The 24484-nt window shown below is 40.1% G+C and overlaps 1 protein-coding gene across 9 annotated transcripts in view; it reads right to left on the bottom strand.

The window, feature by feature from the left end:
- The window catches only part of AKT1 (AKT serine/threonine kinase 1), a 73856-nt gene that overhangs the window by 6120 nt on the left and 43252 nt on the right, over nucleotides 1-24484 (bottom strand). For all 9 annotated transcript variants that reach the window (XM_064512007.1, XM_064512002.1, XM_064512004.1 and 6 more), the window contains 9 exons: nucleotides 21805-21916; nucleotides 18491-18638; nucleotides 16580-16711; nucleotides 16351-16416; nucleotides 14550-14618; nucleotides 13679-13804; nucleotides 12542-12670; nucleotides 8049-8263; nucleotides 1204-1291 (listed from right to left, as the gene is read on the bottom strand). In XM_064512007.1, coding sequence (XP_064368077.1) covers nucleotides 1204-1291; nucleotides 8049-8263; nucleotides 12542-12670; nucleotides 13679-13804; nucleotides 14550-14618; nucleotides 16351-16416; nucleotides 16580-16711; nucleotides 18491-18638; nucleotides 21805-21916 — 1085 coding nt within the window. The remainder of the gene's footprint in view (nucleotides 1-1203; nucleotides 1292-8048; nucleotides 8264-12541; nucleotides 12671-13678; nucleotides 13805-14549; nucleotides 14619-16350; nucleotides 16417-16579; nucleotides 16712-18490; nucleotides 18639-21804; nucleotides 21917-24484) is intronic.

Raw genomic sequence — 24484 nt, 5'->3', positions numbered from 1 at the left:
ACTGGACAATTCTCCCAATGAGATATGGAAGCCAGCAGTATTACTCTATGTTTTAGAATATGGGAATTGCTAATAGATCACAGTTTTATCAGAAGTTCTGAGAGTTTTATCAGAATAATCCAAAGAATTTAAACTCGGAACAGATTAAATGCTGTATTTATTAAAAAGCTTTTGTAATTTTAAGCAGCAGCATACTACTGGGGCACAGGAGTTTCTTGGCTGCTCCTACCAATTGGAGGGAGAACTAAACCTTATTTAGAAATTAAACTCTATCTGATGTCATAAGAAGCCGCAGAGGGAAGGCTGAGGCAGGACAAGACCACGTGGCTTCAGTAGATGGAAGCCTTGAATCACCAGACTGAAGTTCTAGGTAGCTGCATTTCACATGAGTGTTACAGAGAATGTGGCTAGTGAGAAGCAAAAGGAAGAGGACAACAGCAGATCACCCTGAAAGGGGTGAGCAGAACATCTTGGATGAGCGGAGTAAGTTATTTGTGGATGAATGGGGCAGCGAGACAACAAGAACTGATGAAATATATCCATACTGAATGAGTCAGCATCTTTGATTTCAGTGGCTCCCATTGGAAAGCCTACAAACTAAACAGGTCTCAAAGAACACTGATAAGAAAAATCAAATACTTCACAGCATTCCTCTGTCATGAGAAAAATTAGACTTGAACTGATATAAAAGCCTACGCTTCTTTGTGCTAGCCTAATTCAATCTAATTTTGTTATTCAAGCCAAGACTATAGAAAGGGAACAGCTACTTTTCCACTACTGCTTCTAGGCACTTTTACTTCCACATGCTCAGGAACCAGTGATAACTCACTTCTGGGCTCCATAAATTATAGGGGATAATTCAACTGATAGTGAGAAATGGAAACAAGAATTCACAGGAAAAGCAGTTTTATAAGCTTATATACTGTCTAAATTTGGAAGCAATTTAGGTCACACCCTATTTACTCAGTCACAGAAACAAGTATCTCATTGAGAGATACTTCTCTTATTGAGGAAATAAAAAGCTTTGGTTCAGAAGTAATCCAACTACAGTACTTAAGGAATGAAGTAATTTAGCTCTGTTAAAAAGCAATTGCAAACCTCTTTCAGGCAGGTCTTCTGAGTACCTTATAAAGGGCAATAAAGTTGAAATATTCAATATATCTACAAACAGAATTCACCACAGCAGAACAGTTACACAAGTACCTTTTTCTCGTATACATCTTGCCAAACAATGCCAGCAAAGAACTTGTGTTGCATGATCTCCTTCGCATCATCAGGACCACCACCTAACCTGTTTGGGGTAAAATAAATAAATGTTTGAGTATAGCTATTTTTCTCATATAATTTTCATAAAATAGGAGAGAAGTTGTTCTGAGTTTACATGATACATTTGAGAGTTCTAGCATTTGCGTTTTGCATGTGTTTCTTGTACAAGGGCTGCAGGAATGACAGGTCTTGATAGTCTATTTTAGACTTTAACAGGTCCACTATAAGATTTGAAAACACGCTAAGATATCTTTAGTGATATAGAATTAAGATTTCTCTTAAAACAAAGCAACACAACACTTCAAAAGATCTTGCCTTCAGAAAGGATGCTGTACTAGGTACTGGAGCAGATCCTGGAAATAAAAGGTCTTAGTCTTCTCTCCTTCTAAATTAAACAGTGACCACCCCTTACAGTTTTCTAGAGTGATGCCAGCAGGAAAATTGAATTTGATTTTGAAGAGCAAAAGAGGCAAGGATTTTTAAGACAAACTGATTTATGTAATCTGATTTAAATTTCCATTAAGGAAAACAGCTGACAATTGCAGTGATATCATCACATTGTATGGAAATCTTTCCTCCTCCTTGGCTTCAAGGAAGCACAAAGGGTGTTTTATTGACTTCAGGTACATCAAGATAAAGCACTTTTATTCCAAAATAAAATTGTCCACACAGCTTACAGATGCAATCAGTTTAGTTGCAGTCTTGAGTTAGCAAATGCTTGAATTTTGCTGTGGAGGTTAAAGTGTTCTCTAGAAGACTTAACCACATCTGCACGCAAAGACATGCACCGAGAGAACAAAACACATACTGAATAATCAGCAGGACACTTACTTTCGGGTAACGAGGTTGAGATTCAGGATTTTAAATGCAAAAGGTACTATCGCATTCATCCCAGCTAACATGTAGTATTTCAGTGTTCAGTGATTCTTGGTGCATATTCCTCAAATTCTACTGGCAAACTGGGAAATTATCCCTATTTTAAATACCCAGGATTGTGTCTCAGAGATTAAGGGTATAACTATACTGCTAAATAAAAAAGGGCCAAGGACTTTCTCTGAACCTGAAGCCAAGCAGCCTGGCCTCATCCACGTTACACAGCACTTGGCCCTGAATTTCCTCCACATCACACGGTAAGCCTGTAGTCCCAACACAGCATTATTTGGGGTGGAGGGAAGGGGTTCAGTTCAAAATATCAGAAATAATGTGAAGGCTGTGGTACAGTCCATTAGAGCGATACTTTTACAGCTTGAGCCTAGGGGAACGAACTGAATGTTCTCAGACATAGTAAGGGGTACACAAGTATGCTTGAAGGCACAATGCCTTCTGGAACAGTGTTGGGCAACTGCTTAGAGCAGAGGGAGTCAAACATGATGAAGTTTTGTCCATACTGCCTGTTGGGAATGGATCCTGGTGTACACAGTCCTCAGTCATGTCCAAGCGCTATTTTCAGAGAGTACAAGTCAGCACAGGCTACAACTGTACCAGAGAAACTAAGCAACAGAGGTGACTGGTAGTTCAGAGTTCACGCATGCTTTCTGGTCCCATTTTATCTAGCAGTAGAGTAACCTACAGGTTTTTCTCACGTCCATTCAGAAAATATGCAGTGTAACAGGGAACTGATCCCAAGGCTTTAAGTCGCAAAGCCCTGGGAAGTAACACTTCCCCTCCCCAGGTCAAATCTAAGACCAAGCCTAAGTTCACCCTAGCAGGCCAAAAACAAGCTGGCCAATGGCTCCACCATCTACCTGATAGCATGTTACATGACTGCAGAGCAGCCTGGAACAGAGACAAGCTACAGGCTAGCCTGGGAACAGAGACAAACTCTGCGAGCAGTCCCTTGGCTGGTTCCCCACAGTTCTAGATGCTCTGCCAAGTCTATATCAGGCTCCTCATTGCTTCCCCAGCACAGGTGAAGATCTTCAGTGAAGGAGAGGGGGGAGTCAATTAATCCTATCCTCCTTATTCACAGATGTCACCATCCTGCACTTCTGCATCGAAGTTCAGGAGTTATGAAGTGAATATGAGCTAAGAAAAACCCAGTGTTTTGCACAAGTATGCAGAAAGGGCTAGCTGATCGCAGCCATATATAAGTGCTTTGCAGAATATATTATCTAATATGAGCCCTCCCTCCATGAAGGGCAAACACATACTCACAGAAATGCTGAGAGACAGCCCAGATGTTGTACTTGCCTTTTAAAAATCCATTCCATTAAACAAATCCATTCATATCAAATGGGAAAACTACAATAGAAAATCCATGTTTTGGGTGTGAACTTATTTTGAAATACACTTGCTTTTCAGAGACTTATTACCAAAGGACTCTCTCAAGGTGAACTAAGCTAAATTAGCCCTTAATACAATAAATCATCTCTAAGAAACATGGAGAATTAAAAAGAGCAACAGATTGCACTCTTGCAAGGACACCTAACAACTCAAGAAAAATGCAGCATGAATTAAGTCTTGAAAACCTCGTGTACAATAAAGTTACTGCATTTATGTCCTCAGACAGAACCAAGAATAGCATAAATAGGACTTAGAAGGAAGAAGCCACTGAAGTTTACCATATACAGGGATATATTACAGAAAACGAAGAAGTTAAGAAGCAATAAGAGAAACTTTTGTCTGGATCTCCCAACTGGTAACAACCGATTACTATATTTTTACAACAGCCACATCCAAAATGTCAAGAAAAACTGTCAAGTTCTACCTTCTTTCTCAAATTTATGCAAGTAAATATGGTGTGAAAAAAGATCAGATAGTCTAAAAATTCATTCTGGCCTTAAGTTAGGAATTCTTCACTTTCCAGAAGCGTTGCAGAGACCTGTTCTGCCCTGGCAGTAGCCTCGCAGCTCCCAAGCACCATGGGACACAAGGAGAAGAATTCCTCCTGCTCCCTGCTTGTGAGGCTGTGAAAACTCACTGCTTCATGAGCACCTTCCACTCACATGTTGCCAAAATCAGCATAGGCCTGTCTCATTACAAGGTCTTAATGTGATGCCCTCTGACACTGCCCCCAAACTCGTTTCTACAGCAATTTAAACATACCCACTGGGCTCAAGAAAACCACTGCTGGAAAAGCTGTTTGTGTTCACCAGGGCAGAGTACACAGATGCACAATTCACCTTATACAATCAGGAAGGAAACTAGTAACTTATTTTACTATGGCTTTTACCCTCACAGGCCTCTAGTAGCAACATGCAGGCATTTAGGAATTGCATTTACATTGCTTTCCTGTGACCAGTATTAGGCACCATGGAGAAAGCAGCTGTGGTGGGGTTCTGTAACACCACAATTTGTTAAATGCCAATTTGGAAAGAAATAGCTGTATTCTACCCAAACCCACATATAAACAGCCTTTGGGGCTTTCCTGTTCAGAGATTAAGACTTGGAAAATCTAATGGAACCTCCACCTCCATGCTGAACATTACTTCCCCACTTCTTCTCTTACAAGATGCATGTGAAACAGAAGTAATGACCCTGCAGCACTGCAAAAGCATCTCCTTTCTCTCATTCTTCCTAAATGGCAAGATCCAAAAGCACCATGAAAGCAAAAAGTGAAACAACTTGTGATAAACACCATTCAAAAGAGTCTGAACACTGGGGGCCACCTTTACCTAGAGACAGGGAGCGTTATGGCACAGAATTAAATTGGACGTGATTAGATTTCAGAGAAAACATCTCAAAGTTCCTTCAAGTTTAGAAAGGGCTAAGATTCAGAGTTTGCTAGACACTCTTTGCTGATTACATACACCCTCACCCATCTAAATTCAGCCAGTTTATATGGACAGTTCTGACCCATGCCCACTTTCACATGTTCCCATCTCCATAGTCAGAGAAAGAATATAGAAGTACTTTAAGAACTTTGTTGTTTTACATATAGAAATACTCTATAATTACCTCCTCCCACTTGATAGATGGCACAAAGCAGCAAAGGAGAATTTCAGGTCACATTAAAAAGAAGTGTTTGTAGAATAGCTTTTTCCTTTTTAGGAAAACGAAGGCTCACATTACAAGATTAATAAATTTATATCAATCCCAAAAGAAACTTCAAAATTCCTTTACTCTTACAAAAGGGATTTTATATGACCAAATTTAGAAAAAAGTCATGATTAAAAGCAGAACGCAATTTATTGTTCTTCATGTTTTCTCCATATGCCTATGAGCTTGAAACTGAAGTGCTATTATTGAAAGTGGAATACTAAGATTGTTCCAGTATTTCCAGATCAGGTACAACAGGTAATTTTTAAGATTTAATTCACCGATCCAGGTCAAGACTCAGTAGTTCTTGGGTATCTAACTTAAAGCTTCCTCATCACCAAGCTTCATTATATCAACTTTTTAAAAAAAATTTTACTGGAAGGGTGAAAGTCTCCTGGTTTCATTTTCCTGGTGCTTTTGGCTGTCTCCTGTGTCCCACTTAACCTCACTAGCAGTAACTAAATGCTGCCAATTCTGCTGTTTTTGGCCGCGAACAACTTCATGACAACACCGACTTCCGCCAAGCACTTGGCTTTGTGAAGGAGGGGATTTCTGTGGTATTGCACGGTGGCTCCCCAAAGCGTTGCCTAAGGACTAATGTCAACTGGACTACCACACACACTTACCATTTAACTTTTCACTGAATACATTTGCCAGGCTATCTGACTGTTTTTCTTAATATGGCTCCATGAACTCCCTCTGAGGCAATTGCCAAGCACTCAAGGCCCCCGCTCCAGCACACCGACCACATTGAGAGTGCTGCTGACTTAATGAAAAAGACATAAAACTGCAAGGCCAGGATTCGTGAATTCTACCCCTAGCGCTTCTGCCTCACTGTTTCCAGTATTGCCTGAAACACATGAAGTGCAGTGCATTTGCAGAATCGCATCTTCAGTTAAAAAGCTAGGTGAATGGCAACTGGCGAGAAACCAGTATTTAAGAACATTCCACAACCCAAAAAGCTTGGGACGCACCAGTGTAATTAGCAAGCTGCAGGCGCGCGTGCATGCTTGTCTAGTCTATAGTTATTTCTATCAACAACACGGAAATCATCTGTCCAACAGATCAGTGCATCATTGGTTCCCAGCCTGCTGAAGACGCATGTGAAGAAGTGGCTATTTGTATAAAATGAGCATATTGTGGAGTAATTATTGGCATTGGAGAAACCTTGTAATTAGAAACAAGTGGGCGTTCTTTGTTTGTAAACAAATTGCATTTTGGTTCATCAGAGATGCTCCTTTAAGAACAAATTACAGCAGATGCTGCTTGTATTTCTAGTGATTGAAAGGCCCCACCTGAATAAGCTACAAAAGGGTCAGGATTCTATTTAACCCAGCACATTCCCGGACAGTAATCCTGTTGGCAGGGGCTGCAACCACATTTGCAGAGCACAGTGCCTGGGGGCTTTGCTAATCAATTACACAACCTTTTCCTGGAAGTCCCATTGCAACTCCTGCCTGGTTCAAGAGGGACGTAAAGCTGTTCCCACCTAGTACCAGCCTGGCCATTTTCATGTCTACGACTGTTCCTGGTTCCCCATGTGACCAGTAAGTTGAACCATCTGGTAGTACAAACTACGCCTTTGCATCACAAGGCCCTTCAGGAGTATTTTCTATTAAAAAATAGTGATGGAAATAGTCCATAGTGATGAAAAAAATCCCTTGCTTAACTTTGTGAGAAGTGGCAAAAACAATTTACATACTATGTGCTGGCATACAGATTAAACAAACACCAAAAAACAAACCAGAGTGCCCTACCTGCACCTCCCATGAGATCTCCTCATTGGGGCCCATTTAAAGAGGAAAGGTTCAGGATGGGAGATCAGGGGTAGAGTCATGATTTTTATTTGTTTAAAAACTTTCTGGGTTGACAAGATGGCAGGTTCCTAAACTGGTGTTTGTTTTAGCGGGATGGTTGACGTTCTTTTTGGATCTTGTTCTATTTCCTGTTTGTTAGCCACTAAGAGTTTTTTTGTTTGTTTTTTGTTTTTTAAATGAAGGATTACTTTTTAAATAAGAAAGCAAAGCAAAAAAATAACAAAAAAAGGAGGAAATAGGAAAAGTAGATTAAGCCTGGTACACACTCCATCACAAACATGGCACAAACACCACCACCTACTGTCCAAAGCAGGATGCTAAATCAATGGCATAGATTTAATAGAAAATTCAGAAAACGGAAATCAGCAGATAGAAGGTGAAAACAATCACTAGAGAGCAGTTTACAACCCACAGTCACCATCTCTGTAATTGTGACCTAAAGCAAGTTAACCTTGCTTTGTCCAGGGCTATAGTTTTGTGTTAACAGGAGCCACCATATTCTAAAACTTGGCCTTCTGATTACCAGCTTAGCTTGGTGTTGCTATCTGCAGCATCAGCTTGTGTCAAAAGTTAAAACAAAAATGAATACGTCTGTTTGCTACATTTTATCTGTTATTCTTGGTAGATGATAACTTTGAAGTGCTTAGAAACAAAACCAGGATTTTTCCTGAAACACTTTCCTCACCTTTAAACAAAGAAAACAAAGACTGGAATGCATGTATCTAATAGCCCTTCGCACAGTATCATTTCCAAATTTTTTCAGTGATGTTGCTATGGGTCTTTCATACAGCAGCATAGAAACAAACTGTTTTTAAGTCACTGGCCTTGAGAACAGTTCCCTCTCACTGACATGGCTTGAAATAGCACAATTGTTAATTTTTTGTGAAGACTTTAATGGAATTGTTTTTGTTTGGAGGTATTTTTTAATTTTGTTATTTCTGAGGGCACAAGTGTTTAAAAACGCAAATATTAAAACAAGCGTCTCACCTTTGCTTAGGATCTTTCTTCAGCAAACCTGACAAAAGAGATTTTGCTTCAGGCGACAAAGTGCGTGGAAATCTAATCTCCTCCATGAGGATCAGTTCAAAGAGCTTTTCGTGGTCCTGATTGTAGAAAGGGAGCCGACCACACATCATCTCATACATCACAACTCCTAAACCCCACCAGTCCACTGCACGACCGTAGTCATTATCTTCCAGCACCTGCAGAAATGTAAGGAAAAGGCTTTATAAAACATTCCTAGATCAGGAACAAACACGGACCTCAAGAGGCAAAATTCACACCCGTAAATTCATGTTCTTGCATTTCACTGCTGAATCTATCAGCACAAGTATTTGCAGAAGATCTCTTTGAAAACAATTGGCATCCAAGTTCACCAATCAACAGACCATTGCAGGAGAGCAAGAGGGGAAAAAGGAGAAAGAGTGAGTATGTTATGGCAGCTTCCTTCTCTTCCCTGCACCCTCCCCTCACCTTACCTCCAAGATAAGCACGACCTTCTGAAGCCTAAAGGCTAAGAACTGTTCTCACATTACAAAGTCAGCTGTTAAATTCTCACTTATTCATTATAAACTGTTCCAAATGGGTTCCCATAAGGAGGAAAAAAAAAAGCCATTTTGGGGAGAGAAGAAGGGACTATCAACCTATTACTTTTGAAGCAACAAAGCATACACCAGTCATCCCTGTATTAACCTGTACCCACCCATTGGGTCACACTGCACAGCAAGATCACCTGCAAATATCAAAACAAATCACTAATCCAAATAAAACATCAAGAGCCACAGCACCGCCCCTAACATTCGACTGAGTGCAAGGCTGTAAAATGGCAGCCAAATTGTCTCGGAAAACTTCCCTTCCTCCAGCCCCTCCCCCCCCCCCGGCAAATGCTCTGCACTTCTGCACTGTCTCTAACATGTCTTCATTTGCAGCCCTCTAACCAGACACAAACTGCCAGCAGGGCGAACGCCTTTCAGTTCACACAGTGGAACAAGGGCAGCACCCTTCGCTTTTCCCTTCTCCGGGGTGTTTCTACCTAACAAACCCCAGTTACTGCCAGGACTCAGGACCGCAGCAGCACCCGGCTCTCCCGGCTTGCTTGGCAGAAGCAATATAATGGTGCATTTCTGATCATCCAAAGGTTGCAGAAGAGAGTTGAGAGTGTTTTGTGGCTTGTGGGCGTCTATGTGGAGCTGATGTTACGAGGACTTCTCTAGACTTGATGTCTCCTCCACAGTTGTCTGTAGCTGACACGGTCTCATATTCCAGATTCTGTCCTCAGGTTTTAGTTATCATCTTCACTCTTTTTACAGGTCTGCAGTCAACTGCTTAGTATCGATAGGATTTAAAACCACCACTGCGCTACCATTGTTCCTGCTTGTTGCATGGCATCTGCATAAGCTCACTTTACATTGATATAATTCAGAATATTTATGTTCAAAATTAAAAGACTCAAAGAGCCAACCAAAGTCAATGCAAATTTTCTCTTTAATAAAAGCAGGATCTGAACCTCTTACAAATCATTATAAAGGTCTTATGCACAGAAAAGAAGTATCAAGATACTGTGCAACAACTGCTTGCACTCTGCCTCCTTTTATTCTCTAATTATTTTCCTTAATTATCTAAATGAGGGAAAGGGCCTGCAGTAAAAATCAAAAGGCTGCCAGGTATTAGATTACCCCACATAGGTCTATTTACAGCATCCCCTGCCGTATGATTCACACCAAACGACAGCTGGCTCTACAGCTGCCCCATATATGTATAAGACGGACACAGCTGCGGGGCTGCCAGGATTCCCGGAGCCAGCCTCATCCTCTCGGAGGAATCGCGGCCCCGCAGTTCCAGGCGAGATAGTGTGACAGCACAGTTAGCCGGACTTGTGAGTCACCCTCCTTCGCAAAGCGCTTCCTGTCTGCACGACCCTGCGCTTGGCTTACCTAAAATAAAATAGACACGTTGTCTTCCATTTTTTTTCCCTTTTGTTTTTAAACTGCTGCAGGAGATACACGAGGAAAGAACTGGAAGAAAAATGCCGCAGAGATTGTTTGTGCATGTAGCAAGTGCTACAGGTACTTCCAAAATGCAGCAAGTAAACTGCAGACACTAAACTAGTCAAGACAGCAACGCTCTGCTTCAAACCAGGTTACTAACTAGAACTCTGTATCCTTCACCTCCACTACACTGCTAAATAAAGATATAAACATTTTATATTTTGAAGTGAACAGTGCTTTATCACAAATAGCATGTACTCATATTAGTGATTGCACAAAACCAACAATGGTGCTAGTGTTAAAAATATACCTTAAAAAAAATTACCGTGACATGCATGATAGCTGGGAAGCAGTAAAGTAACAAGGTCATTTCGCTCACATTAAAGGATGATCAATTCATAACGAGCAGCTCTAGACTGCGGTGAGATGGAATTTGAAAGAGAAGGCACGACAGCTGTAAACATCGCACTCATTGATGCATCAAATTTGACACAGCTCCGTCACTGTCATCCATGCACAAGATGCCAATATGAACCTAAAAACAACTACGCAACAACTGTACAAACACGCTGCTACGCTGGATTCAAGTAACAGATACAGACAAGAAGAACGAGACCCCTACTTTTAAGGATGTATGACCTTAAACACACAGAATACTCACTCACACACAATTTCCAGATTTTTCGCATGCTATCAAGCAGATGACAAAAAGCCTTCAGAATTTAACACTCCAGCTCGCGGATGGGATTTGCAAGTAAGGGAAAGAGCTTGGGTAATCAAAGGGATTTGTCCTTCAGGGTTTTGGATGAACCACCTCATTATAAATATTAACATGAAAAATAACAGCAAATAACATGACTGAAAGAACAACCTAATATATCTCCACAGGGAATCCCCACATTCCAAGTCAGGAAAAACACCAAACCAAACCAATATTTTTAAGTCATCTCACAGAAGCCTTCAAGAGAAACTGAAGTTCAGCTACTGATTTTTTACAAGGGGAGCTACCAAATAAAAACCATGTTTGTGAATAATAAACACTGTCATACTGCTAATTACTCCCTGCATCAGTGATTCTCAAATTGAGGTGCACAGACCCCAATTTAGATTCACTGAAGACTTCTGGTGATCCATGGATTGCTGGCAGCTATCACGAGACTGGCTCCACCTCCTTGCTGCAAGCTACTTTGACAGGTGCCCACATTCTTCATCATTATGAAGAGACTGGAGGCCCCCGAAAGCAGCTGCAAGTTAAAATATAAAACAAAACACAAAAACCCCAAACAAACAAAAAACAAAGCGTACAACTGCCTCCACTGCCACCACTACACAAGAACTCAAAGGCACTGATCAGCAAAGCCAGCAGCTCTCAGCAGAAATGTACCTTCGCCACTTCGGCTTTCCACGCTTTGTACTTCTACATACTGCAACTGAAGACAGGTTTGCAATGCGCAGCTCTCCCACCTATGACAAAGGATACCGTCTGGGTGTGCCTTTAATATAAATTCTGCCAGCAGCCCAAAGCTTGCTGCTGCCTGTGCTCTGAGAGCTGGATGCAAGTCTCGTAACTACGGGCAGCAAAGCACCCACTGCAAGGCAATAAGGCCTTCTGCAAGGCACAGCGTATTAGCTTGGCCTCGGCACCCTACCAGTACAGCAACTCTGCCTCCAGACAGCTCAGCGTGGGCTGCGTAAACTAGCGTCTGCCTGCAAAATACCATGTATACGCATCCTCCGTCATGCAATTTCACTTTTGATCTGCCCTTAGCTAACTCACTGCTGCAACACCACCTCCACTGCACAACTTGCAGTAGGAATAGTTCTGGGATGAAAGTTACACACACACATTTGCATTTTACACCTTGCAAAAAAGTTTCAGTGCAACAAGAAAGGCGCAGTTTGGGGATTCAAGTCCCCTGCTTGGAAATATTTGTGTTGAAACAGAGAAGTTCAACATTAACATTGAGGAACATCTCAGGTTTTTACAGTCATGAAGTGATCAGCACTTTTAATGCATGCAGTGCTAACTACTGGGAGAGAAAAAGAGAGGAAAAAAAGCCTGTTGCTGACCTCCTGAAATGCATGCCACTTTATACTGTCTTCAAACAGGTTTACTCTTTGATCAAGTCCTGACAATAGCTTTCAACTAGGCCAATATATGGCAAACATAAATTGCAAATTACCTATTCATCAAGTAGTATTTTAAGTGATTTGAAGGATTTTTAAATCAGACTTCTGACACGAGAAGCAGTGTAAAGTGTAAATATTCCCTAAAGTAGAAGGTAAATGCTACCCTGCCTGAAGATTATCACACTTCTTTATACTTAAGAAATGCCCCAGAACATGACGAAGAAAAGATTTTTAGCATGTGTTGTTATATAACAGTAGTTACTACATGAACACATCACAGCATAGGAATTACTCTGTATCAATCCTGCTATCATGGATGGCATTTAAGAATATAATTTAGTACAATAGCCCGCACAAACACACCTCTGGTGCGAGATATTCTGGAGTGCCACAGAAAGTCTTCATCGTTGCTCCATCTTTTATACCTTCTTTACATAGTCCAAAGTCTGTTATTTTTATGTGTCCATCTTTATCCAGCATAAGATTTTCCAACTGAAATGAAAATCCAAATGCAAGACACTATTAAATATAACATACAGTGTTTCTGAGCAAGTCAATAGAAGACAATTTCTGCAGATCAGTTTACAATCTTGTTCTCACTGGGTTCAGTAGTAGCTGCCAAAGGATAATGCAAATATATATTTACATTATATATATAATATTTATATATATCACTTTCCTTAGTTCTTTATGGAACATTAGGTTTGTAGCTTGCCATCTTTGTGAAACTACCATATACACAGCAAGAATACAAAAGGTAAATATTGCATTTATGCTTCTAAAACACTATCACCAACAGAACACCAGATTCTTTTAAAAACATATTTAGTATCTCCTCCCAGAATTTCATCCCTTCCTCTTATTCTAAATGATTTTATAGAATATTCTGTACTAGAGCAGGACATCAATTGACACATTTGCCAAAGAGACTTCGTACATGAGAATTACTTTATATTCAGCACTTGATACTCATCGTAGTCTGCACCCCTAATTTCTGACAAAGCAATTCAGATTTCAGTAGAGTTTCGAATATTTCTGAAATAAAGCGCACTTTCAAAGGAATCAAGGTGTGGGCAACTGTAGGCAACTACTATGAGGATGGTGCTGCACAGGACATTGCAGGGAAGCACAATGTCCACACAGCATAAATCCGTATTTATCTGATATGACATAGGATGAAGAGCCCAGGATTATACTCCATTATACTCAGAAACGCCACCAAGGTTTCCCTTGGAACATAAGCAGCCAAGTGAAAACTCAACCCACATACCTCTTCATAGCCTCTGAAACACTGCCAGTGTCCTGATAAATGCATTATACATAGTGGTTTGATTATAAAAGCATTTAGACTTCCTGTAAAGTCAAGTCCAACAGCTGCAAAAACTGTTGTGTAAAAATTCAGTCAGAAGGTTTTCTTATGGTTAAGGATCATTTTCTTTTGTGTCTAAAAAACAAAAAGCCCAGACCCCAAAATCCTGTGAAATTAAGTTTTCTGTGTACCTTCAAATCTCTATAAACCACATTCTTCTCTGAATGCAGGTAATCCAGTGCTGAAACAATCTCAGCTCCATAAAACCGAGCCCGGTCTTCAGAAAAGACACGCTCTCTTGACAGATGGAAAAACAACTACAAGAACAATAATTTGGTACATTTATATTATGTGTGGTTCTGAGTTAGGTATAACACTTTGCAGACCATCCTGCTATGAATCCAATATTACCTAAGAGAAAACCTCCTTCCTATCCTAACCCAGCTGTGTTCCCAAATGTTTTAAAAAGCACTATAGCACTATAAATTAAAAGACTAAACAATTATATCTCATATTCGCAGTTGCACACTGATAATCTGATTATGTGCTGCACATTCTTATATGTATACAAAATAATAAACATCATTTTAATTGAACTACAATGTTATATTAAAACTACAGCTAAAGCATGACATGAGACACTGATATTTAATTTTTCCTTCTTAAATGTCTAACAGTACTTTCCTATATTTCTAGTTCTCTCTCCAAAATAACATGTGCTCACAATATTGATTAAAAAGTTCTTAAGATGTCTGGAGAACAACTAGAAACTAATCTTGTTTTTTTGAACTACTAAATGTCAGATTACAGTATGTCACTGTCTTATGCAAGATATGAACTTACACCCAAGAACTGTATTCTCTAAAAATTGAGTTAACAAAATTTAGAGTCTTAACGCTTAATAGGAGTTCAGATTGCAAAGAGCAAAAGCTCTGTTTAACTGAGACAATTCAGATTAGCTAGAAGTTCAAACATGGACCCTAGCTAAATAATGCCAAGCAGAATGAGTAGTAGTAGTTCACGAAAATCCTAAGGTATTAAACATTATTACATTTCCCTTACCTCCCCTCCATTAGCATACTCCATAACAAAACACAAGCGATCATGTGTCTGAAAGGAATACTTTAAAGCCTGAAACAGATTAAATCAAAGTTTAGAAGAAAGAACACACTGACAGTTATAAAAGCACTTTGAATTAATTTTCAGAAAGATAGACAAACATGAAATTTTGTACTTAATTTTATTTATTGTTCTTCACTCTTATATAATACTTTTCCTTTACTGTTGCTGCTGAGTACTGACGCACTGCCAACTTATTTTTATTACAATATATTGTAATAAAACATTAACACATCCGCTCACGGAGGTTAGCAGTGCTGCCTATAATGCTGTGGAACAAAATCCTTGCCTATTAACAATGATGCAATATCTACTGGTAGTAACAGAAGTATCCTGCCCAGGCCACAGTCTCCCACAGCTCCACCTCAGAGACAAGAGGATACGACCCAACCCAAGAGCACAAGGTTTACTGCGCTGGCTACAAGCCTGCTTATACAACAGCGGTGCATTTACACACGCCAGCCCCCAGTTGCTGCCCTGCCGACTGCACTGCTCTGTGTTGACAGCCTGCCAGAGGATTGAGCAATGCTGCCAATATCAATTTGCTAGCAATTCACAAAAGCAGAGCAGACAGAGGGTGTGATGGAGTGTCACAAGGTGCCTTTGTACAGTCATGTCGTGTATTCTTGCAGCAAGAGTAACATCAATTTGTTTGCCATGGTCTTCAATTTCTTGGTCATAACCCAGTCTCATAGCTGGCTTCTCAGGACAGCCCTTGTTTCGGATATTTGGGTTTATGAAAACATTAAAATGAAAATACCACACACAATAACATTGTCTTCTTTACTAGGAGAGGCATTTTTAAACCAGTCATACTTTTGCAGAGAAAGAGAGGATCGGGTTTTAAACATGTCAGCAAACATCTACTGATTGTACCCAATATAGCCAATATTTACTTCCACAGGCCACGTTTAAAAGGTCTAAATTCCAATTAAACCTTTGTGTATCTGGACAAAGGAAGTCACCAGCATCCTACACAGGTCTCTGAAGAGCAAGTTAGAGGGCTTAAGTGGTTGGAAGCAATTTAGAGCCAACTTATAATACATACTAGAAAAAAATCCTTGCGTGGAACTTAGGTATCTGAATTAAATCCAGAGTCTGCTGGTGTTGGAGGTCCAAACTGAGGGTATGGTTTGATTTTACAGCTAAGCTGAGCTAACAGGAAAGCAGCAAGTAAAGCATAGTCCTGCTCTCCCTTATCCTGTCACTTAGGCTCTCACCACTATCCTTATCCTTGGGCTGGCAGTACCAGCACTGTGACTCTATGGTGGGCAGCTTCTGGGAGCTTAAAAACAAAACAAAACAACTTGACAAAAGGTTAAAAGGTTTTTTCACACTCTATCTTCCTGAATTCGTTTGCCATAAGGTCAGGGTCACCCTTGCTTCTGCCACAAAGAGGAGACCAAGCATTTGGAGGTCACGGAAAGCAGACACTTCTCAGAGATAGCAAGCTGTTAAATGGGTGAACTGTAAAGCTGAACCACATTCTGAGATGCTATGGAAAAATCTCTGATTTCAAGAGGTACTGAGGACCCACTCCGCAAAAATCCGGAGACTCAAAAAAGCATTTTAATTTGTGCTTCCCAAAAATGGAAAGATACAAAAATAAACACCCACTCTGAAAACACAGATCTGAGATGTATTATATAAATAACACAAAAAGAAGTACAGTCTTAGTTGTCATGATGTCAAGTTACACTGAGAAGAAGTATCAAAAAAGGGGGGAGGAGGGAGAAATACTTACTGTTAAGAATGGGTGCCGCGAGTTCTGTAAAACACGGTTTTCTGTCAGCGTGTGCGCTACTTCATCCTGCAACACAAGCAGCAGGGAATCAGCAGTGTGATCCCCCAGATTAGGGGTCCCATTTCAAACAGTGAGTAATTATTTTCAAGTGTTCAGGGTATCCTTGCTATGACTTCCCATAAGGCAGCATCAAGGGTTAACCACATTCCCAACTTTCCCATCTACTCACTTTTGCTACTATAACTTCTTTCTTCAAAATTTTCATAGCATAATACCGTCCAGTTGCTTTTTCTTTAACTAAAATGACCTTTCCAAAAGTGCCTTTTCCCAGAAGCTTCAGGTATTCAAACTCATTCATGGTCTGTTAATGATACAGATAAACAAGAACTAAATTAGAGGAACTAACAATAAATATATTATCATTAGACTAGAATTTCTCATTCATGTGAGAATATGATGCATATGTGTGTTTTTAACGCTTTTGCTTTGTGCTATTCAGAAATGATTCTTCCATAAAAATGGATACTAGTATGCTTCCCAAAGATAACCAATCAAACCTATTGGAGAAAACCATAAACTGTCTATTAACAGGAAACTCCTTCACATGACTCAACACTGTGTGTGCAAATACCACTCAACATACTGCTACTAATCTGTAGATGTTTTGACCACTTTCTCAGTGCATTGGCTCACGTTGTTCTGATTCTATGGAATTAAACATATATCTTTTCTCTGATGTTCCCCACCTCTCTAGAGGTCAGCTTTCTTGTGCTTCATTGAATAGCACCAAAAACCACAGACAAACCAAACTGTCTCATAGATGAGCCACCTCTTTCTTGTTTGTTTCTCCATTAGGAAAAATAATGGAGAAAAAATCAGAATGTACTGCAGATTGAGGAAAGTCTCTCTCACAATACTAATGACTGTTACCGGCTTGGTAACAGTAAGCTTTATACAGCCAAAAGCTACTCTAGCCTCTGCTTGGGAGGAATTAAAAGATGCTTCCAATAGCAAACTTTCTCCATATTCTTCCCTAGAGCTGGCTGAGGAGACTTTCTGTTAATTGTTCAATATGGTTGATTTCAAGACCACAAAAATCATCTCTGCTATCCTCACTCACATGTCCAGAGTGAGACTCTGTCTCAGAGGAATATCCGTATCTGACCAACCTGGAGAGGCTATTCTTGTATTTCTATCGAGCCACTCAGCAAGATTACAGGTATCTGTTCAGCCAAGGATACAAATAGCTAACAGCAGCTACAATTCAAAGTGACATGTAAGTAGGCTGGCACATGTGCTTGGTGATGACACTGGTGAACAGCTTTCTTTTTTTTCCTCCTTTAAAAACTGCATTGATTTTCCCAAAACTGAAGCAAACTTGTAGGAGTAAATGGGGCTGACAATGGTGAGATAAGGATGTAAAGAAATGCCTTGGCATAATCCACAGACACAGAAACTTCTGCCAGGCAAATACGATCAATTCTTTATTAGAAGAGCAAATGGGAATGCTTTGGAAAATGGAAACCCAAATAGAAGATACTGATAGAATGGAGAGGAAGGAAGGGAGGTTGAAGAGAGACACCTAAAAGGGATCCATGGAGCAGAGATCTGCTCTGGCACATATTCCTTGCACACAAGGCCACTGCTGAGCTGGCTCTGTGCATTCAGCCCATGCAGTACCTGATGCAATAACCCAAGCTCTAGGGACATGGTGGATAGGCACCCCACAGGCTGTCTGGGAACCAGCCCAGGCCTTTAATCCAGAGCGGTTAAATCTACTGGATCTACCCCAAGTCCTGCAAATTCACTGGAAAGTCTTTGTACCAGCCTGTGGGAGCACAGCACACAGAACAAGAGCTTACACAGTCACACAGTCCAGCAGGAGCTACAATTTCAGGCACCATACCACAGAAAAATCACTTCCAGACCTAAGGCCTTGAAACCCATGGAGTGCATCTGAGCTCAAACTCTGGTGGACCCAGTCAGGCTTTGCGTGCTCCCTGCTTGGCCAATTGCTACACCCACAACTTGCAACTACAACCACTTGTACCGTTATGGGAACACATGCGTCTTGATGGCTCTTCTTGCCTCCACTCAAGAAGAGCTAAAAATTACTGTTATTCCTGCTATGCTCACTTACCACTTTGTGTTTTGGTTTTGTCATAGAAACTTCCATTTCTTCAGCACCTGAATTATCACTAGGAGAACCAGATCTAAAATCCATCATTTCTTCCTCCTGTTTCTTGAGGCTGTCTGCTACAGTTTGGATGGCTTTTGTCCATTCTTCCCTGGGAAAATATAAGCAATGACATTTGTTACTTTGACTTCAGATTACCATCTGCCACGGCAAGGGTCACCAAGGAATACAGAGCAACCGATGTTCTCAGATACACCAATACAATATACACTGAATTCCATGCATTTTCAAGCATTGTAAAAATGCATGTCTGAGAGCACTTTTAACATATATCTTTATTAATCATACCAGAAACAAGAGACAACTGAAGTCCCCACAGTCAGAATACAATACAAGGCTCTTCAGCAAATGGAATTTCTAACATGCAGTCAGTCTTCAGGTCAAGATATGACCTGGTGATACGGAGTTTTACATAACAAAAGTAGACTTGCCAAAACCAAAATGCAAATGGGTATCCCATGCAGCACAAAGCAATTAAACACAGCTTCTCCATCCTATATGGGATGAAACACAAATACCCAACTGCTGGGGGCACTATGCCACCTCATCACACACACATCCCGAATTTCAAAGGTAAGAGGTGTTCTGGGATATGGTATTAATGCCCAGCATTCTTAGGTTACTCCTCTGATGTAGAGAGGATGAGAGAAGTACAGTAATTCTTGTGTAAAGTTTAGCAAGTTGTCAGCAAAAGCAGAGGCAATTTCTTCATTATTCTCACTACTTTTCAGTGACTTTTTATTTTTAAGCCCAGGTCTTGGTTACAAGAAAGTTTCTACAGTTATTTCAGCAACGGGTGCTCTAATACTAACCCCCTTCTACTCCTATGGAAACCACTTCCACTCCGGTGGAAGTGTCCTTTGGGAAATTTCACACCTTTGGAAACTACTGATGTGAAAGTTCTTGGCATTCATTTCACTGCAAACCTATCAGACAAAACCATCATCCAACTCACAAGGGCTTACAACGTTTTGGGAAGAGTTTTAAGGCATATAGGGGCTGAACAGATGTTCTATGGACTATGTGAATTTAGTGTTTCACCGTCTTTGATATCTGTAAGGAACAGGATGCAATGGTTTCAGTAATAGATTTGGACACTGGCTAAACTCTGCTCCCAAGGACGTCCCAGGTAAATTACTTTATAACTACATCAGGAACAGAAGTAGTCAATGCTGAACAAGTCCAAGGACAATCTGCAAAGTACCGCAGAAGCCATGCCATCATAATCAGTGTCAAATTTTTCAATGGTTCTTTGAAAGTATACTGTGTAGTAAACAGCTGTCACAGATGGGTACATTTGGGAACATATCCCATTGAATTACTGGATTGAAAAAATAAAATCCTATCTGACTATGGAAATTTCGGTTTGTGAAGGGTGGAAGAAGTGAAGCATTCCACAGAGCAAGCAAAGTCCAGGGGAAAAAGTAACTGACACAACATTCTAATAAAAACTACACCAAAGACAGGGAGGGCCTTTCATGGCCTATGCATTTTTTATTTTGAATGTTTTCTGAATAATGCACTATTCACTTCTGTGCTACAGACACAGAAGATATCTAGGGAAAATTCTCTCCAGCTTATCTCCAAAATGGGAGAAAGTCAGCAACACAGAATTACCAGGCTTGGGTTAAGAGAACCCATTTGACCTATTTATTTTCTTCAGCTAAGGTTCACCTGCATGATCTGCTTGGAGAAGGCTGGTCAACATACACTATGCAGCCCTGTCTGGTGCAGCAAGGGAATGCAGATCACATTTGTAAACCTAGTAACAGTTCTGAACATCCTCCCTAAGGTCCCAGCAGAGATCTTTTGTTCAACATCATGAACGCATTCCTTTGTGTTCTAGTCATTTTTAATATTCAGAATTTTTTCTTCTGTATTTGTATTGCACTCTTTCTCTCAGAAAAGAAATTTTGGTTTTTAAAGGCACAGAAAACTGAAGCATGTATCTACCTTCACATCTCTTCTTAGACTTGTTACTGACTTGGTTGAGACCTTGGCTCCCTGGAAGTCAGTATGTTTGATTTCTTGGGGACCACTATTTCACCCTCAGAGCTTACGTCCCAAGTGTGCACAACAGAGGTGACTAACACTCCAAGCCCTGAAGTGTCATAGAGCTGACTTAATTGGCTAGGAGGGAACAAAACAAGACTGAAATACAATCTTCCCCCAAGTGGAAACTGTTATTCATTCACTTTAGGGTCACTGACCACAAAGCTACTAAATGAAACAAGAATCAGGGTTTTTTTTTTCTTTCCTTTTAACTTGATTTCATCTTCTTCTGAACATTGTAACAGAATCAAAAGCAATAAACAGGAACCTTCTTCAAATCAGTGCATGAAAAGGCTACGTAAGAAACACACAAAGAACATCAAGCAGAATTTGCTGATCTTTAAAAAAAAAAAAAAAAAAAAGTATGTGCCAGTATCATAGGTATGGAGGACAAGGGATTTAAATACCCCTTCCCCTAGGGCAATGATACTGGAATAATTTAAGTTCGGTTCCTGAAGAGCAAGTAAATATTTAAATAGGCTGTAGTTGTAGAATAGTTGTGCTAGAAAACTCTTCTCTCGGGAGGAAAGAGATCAATTCTCCAATGACGAGAGCACAGGATGCATGCTCTTAGCTTTGTTTCCTAACAGATGAAATAGAAATCTGCACCTGCAGCAGGTAACTATCACCTTTATTATCTAATTTACATAAAACATTAGCAACCAGCAATGATGCAACTAACTTTTTCAAAAAAAAAAAAAAAAGGGGGGGGGGGGAGAGAGAGAGAGAGAGAGAGAGAGAGAGAGAGAGAGAGAAAAGACTTTAAAAGGTCAGTATTTTGATACAACTCAACTTTGCCTGAATCTCTTTCACTTGCGACCATCCTTCCAGGAATTCTCAGGTCAGAAACCCTTCATTTCACATACCGCAAAATTTCCAATGAGAAATAAACCTTAAGTTTCCAGAAATAACTACCTGTTTGCTGGCACGCAGATGCACCTGTCCTTTTTGGATACCCAACCTAACAGCATTTCATTCCCAAATACCACCCAAACCTCCCTCTCTGAAAAGCCAGCCACCTTTATGAGGTGTCTTTTATACTAGAACAGGCATTAAAACTAAGACACTCAAATTATTTGTCACTTTTAAGTCTAGACCTCTACCACCTGATAAATAAGAGCTTCAGGAAAGGACTTGCTATTAATGCTGAACGCTTGCAGCTGCTTTCTCAACTAGTTTATGTATTAAATATGAATGAAACATACCGCTCTTCTGGAGTCTCCACATGAAATGTTCTTTCAATTACTGTGGTCCACTGGAGGCATCTAATGATAAATGTGTTTGGTTTAGGTCGTTCTGTCTTCATCAGCTGGCACTCTACCACAATCAAGGAAGAAAGAGTCATGGTACATAAGCAGGTTTAAATAATCATTTGTCTTTATTCTTATCTAGCAAACTGTTGCGATTAATCAGCCATAGAAATCTCCATAAGTACTTCTTCAGGAGACTTGAGACAATTTACTGTGTTGATGAAACCAATAAATAGCTCAGTAAATAGTCATCTAAGCAGCACTCAAATCAAATTCTGCTTAGGAAGGCTCCCCAGCTGATCAGCCTGGAAAGGTAAGTAGAAATGTGAGGCGATACAGAAGCCATTCAGACACAGGTCCTCCACTCCAAAGGTCATCCCAAGCCAAGCACATGGACAAAGTCAGCTGATAATGAGGCAATAACACCCACTGAAATTAAAGCCAACCTTCCATCTCGCTTCCTTGGGATTTTACTGACATAAAGCCCTGTCCTTGGCTTTGAAGGAGCCCACAGAGTATATTTGGTCATTTTGCAGTGCCCTGACAAAGATCAGCCTCTACAGCAGAGCATTTCCAGTCCTCAAACACTAGAGGGAACATCAAACTGCAGAGGCACACCCCAGAAAAGACCCCGTTCACAAAGTGCCCTGGACAGCTGCCATCGAGCAGTTGGACGCTGGATAGACACGCAGCCAACACGTTACATCACTGCCAGTATTTAAACACAACCGACAAATTTTACAGAAACATGGATCATTTCAGCAGAGAAATCACAGCCTGAACATCTCATGGCTACATTCAAAAATACAAGTTTCTTCATAAAAACGCTCTCTCCCTTGGGAATTGAGCATTACATTTATTTTTAAAGCCACATCTACTAGTTTAAGCTTCACAGGATATTATGAGCATTTACCCCTTAAATTTGGCCTTGAAACAGGCACTCGATTAAGGGCCCACTGGCCATACTAAAGCAGAACAACTGAAAAACAAAAGAAAGCCAGTAAAATCATAACCGAGAGGCCAAAACACCACGTTTTTCAGATTTACATGAATGGAAACTCTAATACTAATTAGATAGCTCCTATTAAAGGAAAATCAAAATCAGAAACAAAGCTGCTGGGGAGAAAAATAAATAAAAAGATAAATAGATGTTCTTTTTATTACATTAAAATGTTTTCCTTGCAGTTAATGAAACCACAAGCTCACTATTATTTAGTCTTAAAGTTCTAAATTAACTTCCAAGTAAATAGATACAAGTAAATGCCAAGTAAATAGGCACTATAAAGACAAGGCAAAATTTCTGCTTACTGCTAGAGCTACAAACACGCTCTACTTCCAGTATCGTGTAAGTTGAAAACAGAATGCAGCCAGAATAACAGCACACATTACTAAGGCTACACTAGTATTGTTAGGTTAATTTTATTATTGCGGAAATTTAGAGTGCTCAGTTAGAGTGCTCAGTTTTAAATTCAGGTTCTTAATTAGCAGCAAGATAAAATATTTACTGCCAGTGTTTTTTGGTGCTGTATTTTTGGCAATATATTTCATGCCTCATTTGCTACTGGAATTATAAGCTTTTCAACGGGTAATTTTGCATTTTTCATGACAAGAAAATCTAATTTTTCTTTAATAGCGCACTGAGGTTATACTGCATCCTCCTAAAGCACTGCAATTAGATAAGAGAAAGTTTATTAATGAGTCATGAAGAGGTTTTAGTGTGATAAACGGCACTCCTTTATTCACCGAAATTAAAGAACTCTGACAAAAAGATGCAGCCATGCTTTCAGCGTGCCATAGTCAGTGCTCCAGCAACCTAGCTCCATCATCTTTTGCAGAATGGCAATTAATGCTGAATACAGCGGCGCGAGCTGGCACAGCCCAGTAAGCTGGGCTCTGAGAAATTTAACTCAAGAGGTCCCCCAGATCTGCCACCTTAGCTTAGCAGCTGCTGTTCCTCTTGACTGTTATACCTCTTTTTTTGCCTGCCTAACATGCTTAAATTAAAGCTGGGACTGTCCTCTATGAGTCTGCCCAATGCAGCCAGAAGCCTCAAAGAAGAAAATCAGACTATTTCTCATCTCATGCAGATCCAGAGCTGTTCTCTTACACTTATGAAGAAGCACAATATTATGAAAATACAAATTGAGAGAGGTTTGCTTTCTTAAAACAACCTTCAGATTCATATTTAGTCTCTTCCAATAAGTATTCTGAAGTAGCAGTACAGGTATTTAAGCTAATCTTGAACTCTAAACTTTAACTACTTAATTTCAGCATTATAAACCACACTAGGTGTTTCCAGTCATAGAAGGGGACCAATTAAATATCACCACTTTTCCTCTAAATCAGCACTGTCCATTGATATTTGTTAAGCTTGCTGATCCAGCAATCTTTAAGGCATAGAGCAAGATGAATAATAGAGATTTGGCAGTTAATAACCACTATAATTCAAGTATGTCACATAGAAGTGTTTTGTTTAGTGAACAATATGCTGTCTAATTACCCTGCTCAATCATAACAGCACATATCAAGAAATACAGACGGCTTTCTTTGTAACTTGCATTACCAAAGTGCTGTGCCACACAGGTTTCAAAAAGTTTGAAGCTATCACAAAGTTCTCCCTATATATAATTTAATC

Source organism: Dromaius novaehollandiae, chromosome 5, assembly GCF_036370855.1.
Source record: "Dromaius novaehollandiae isolate bDroNov1 chromosome 5, bDroNov1.hap1, whole genome shotgun sequence".
NCBI lineage: Eukaryota > Metazoa > Chordata > Aves > Casuariiformes > Dromaiidae > Dromaius > Dromaius novaehollandiae.
Note: the sequence above shows the minus strand (reverse complement) of the source record. Positions and strands in the feature narration are given on the sequence as shown.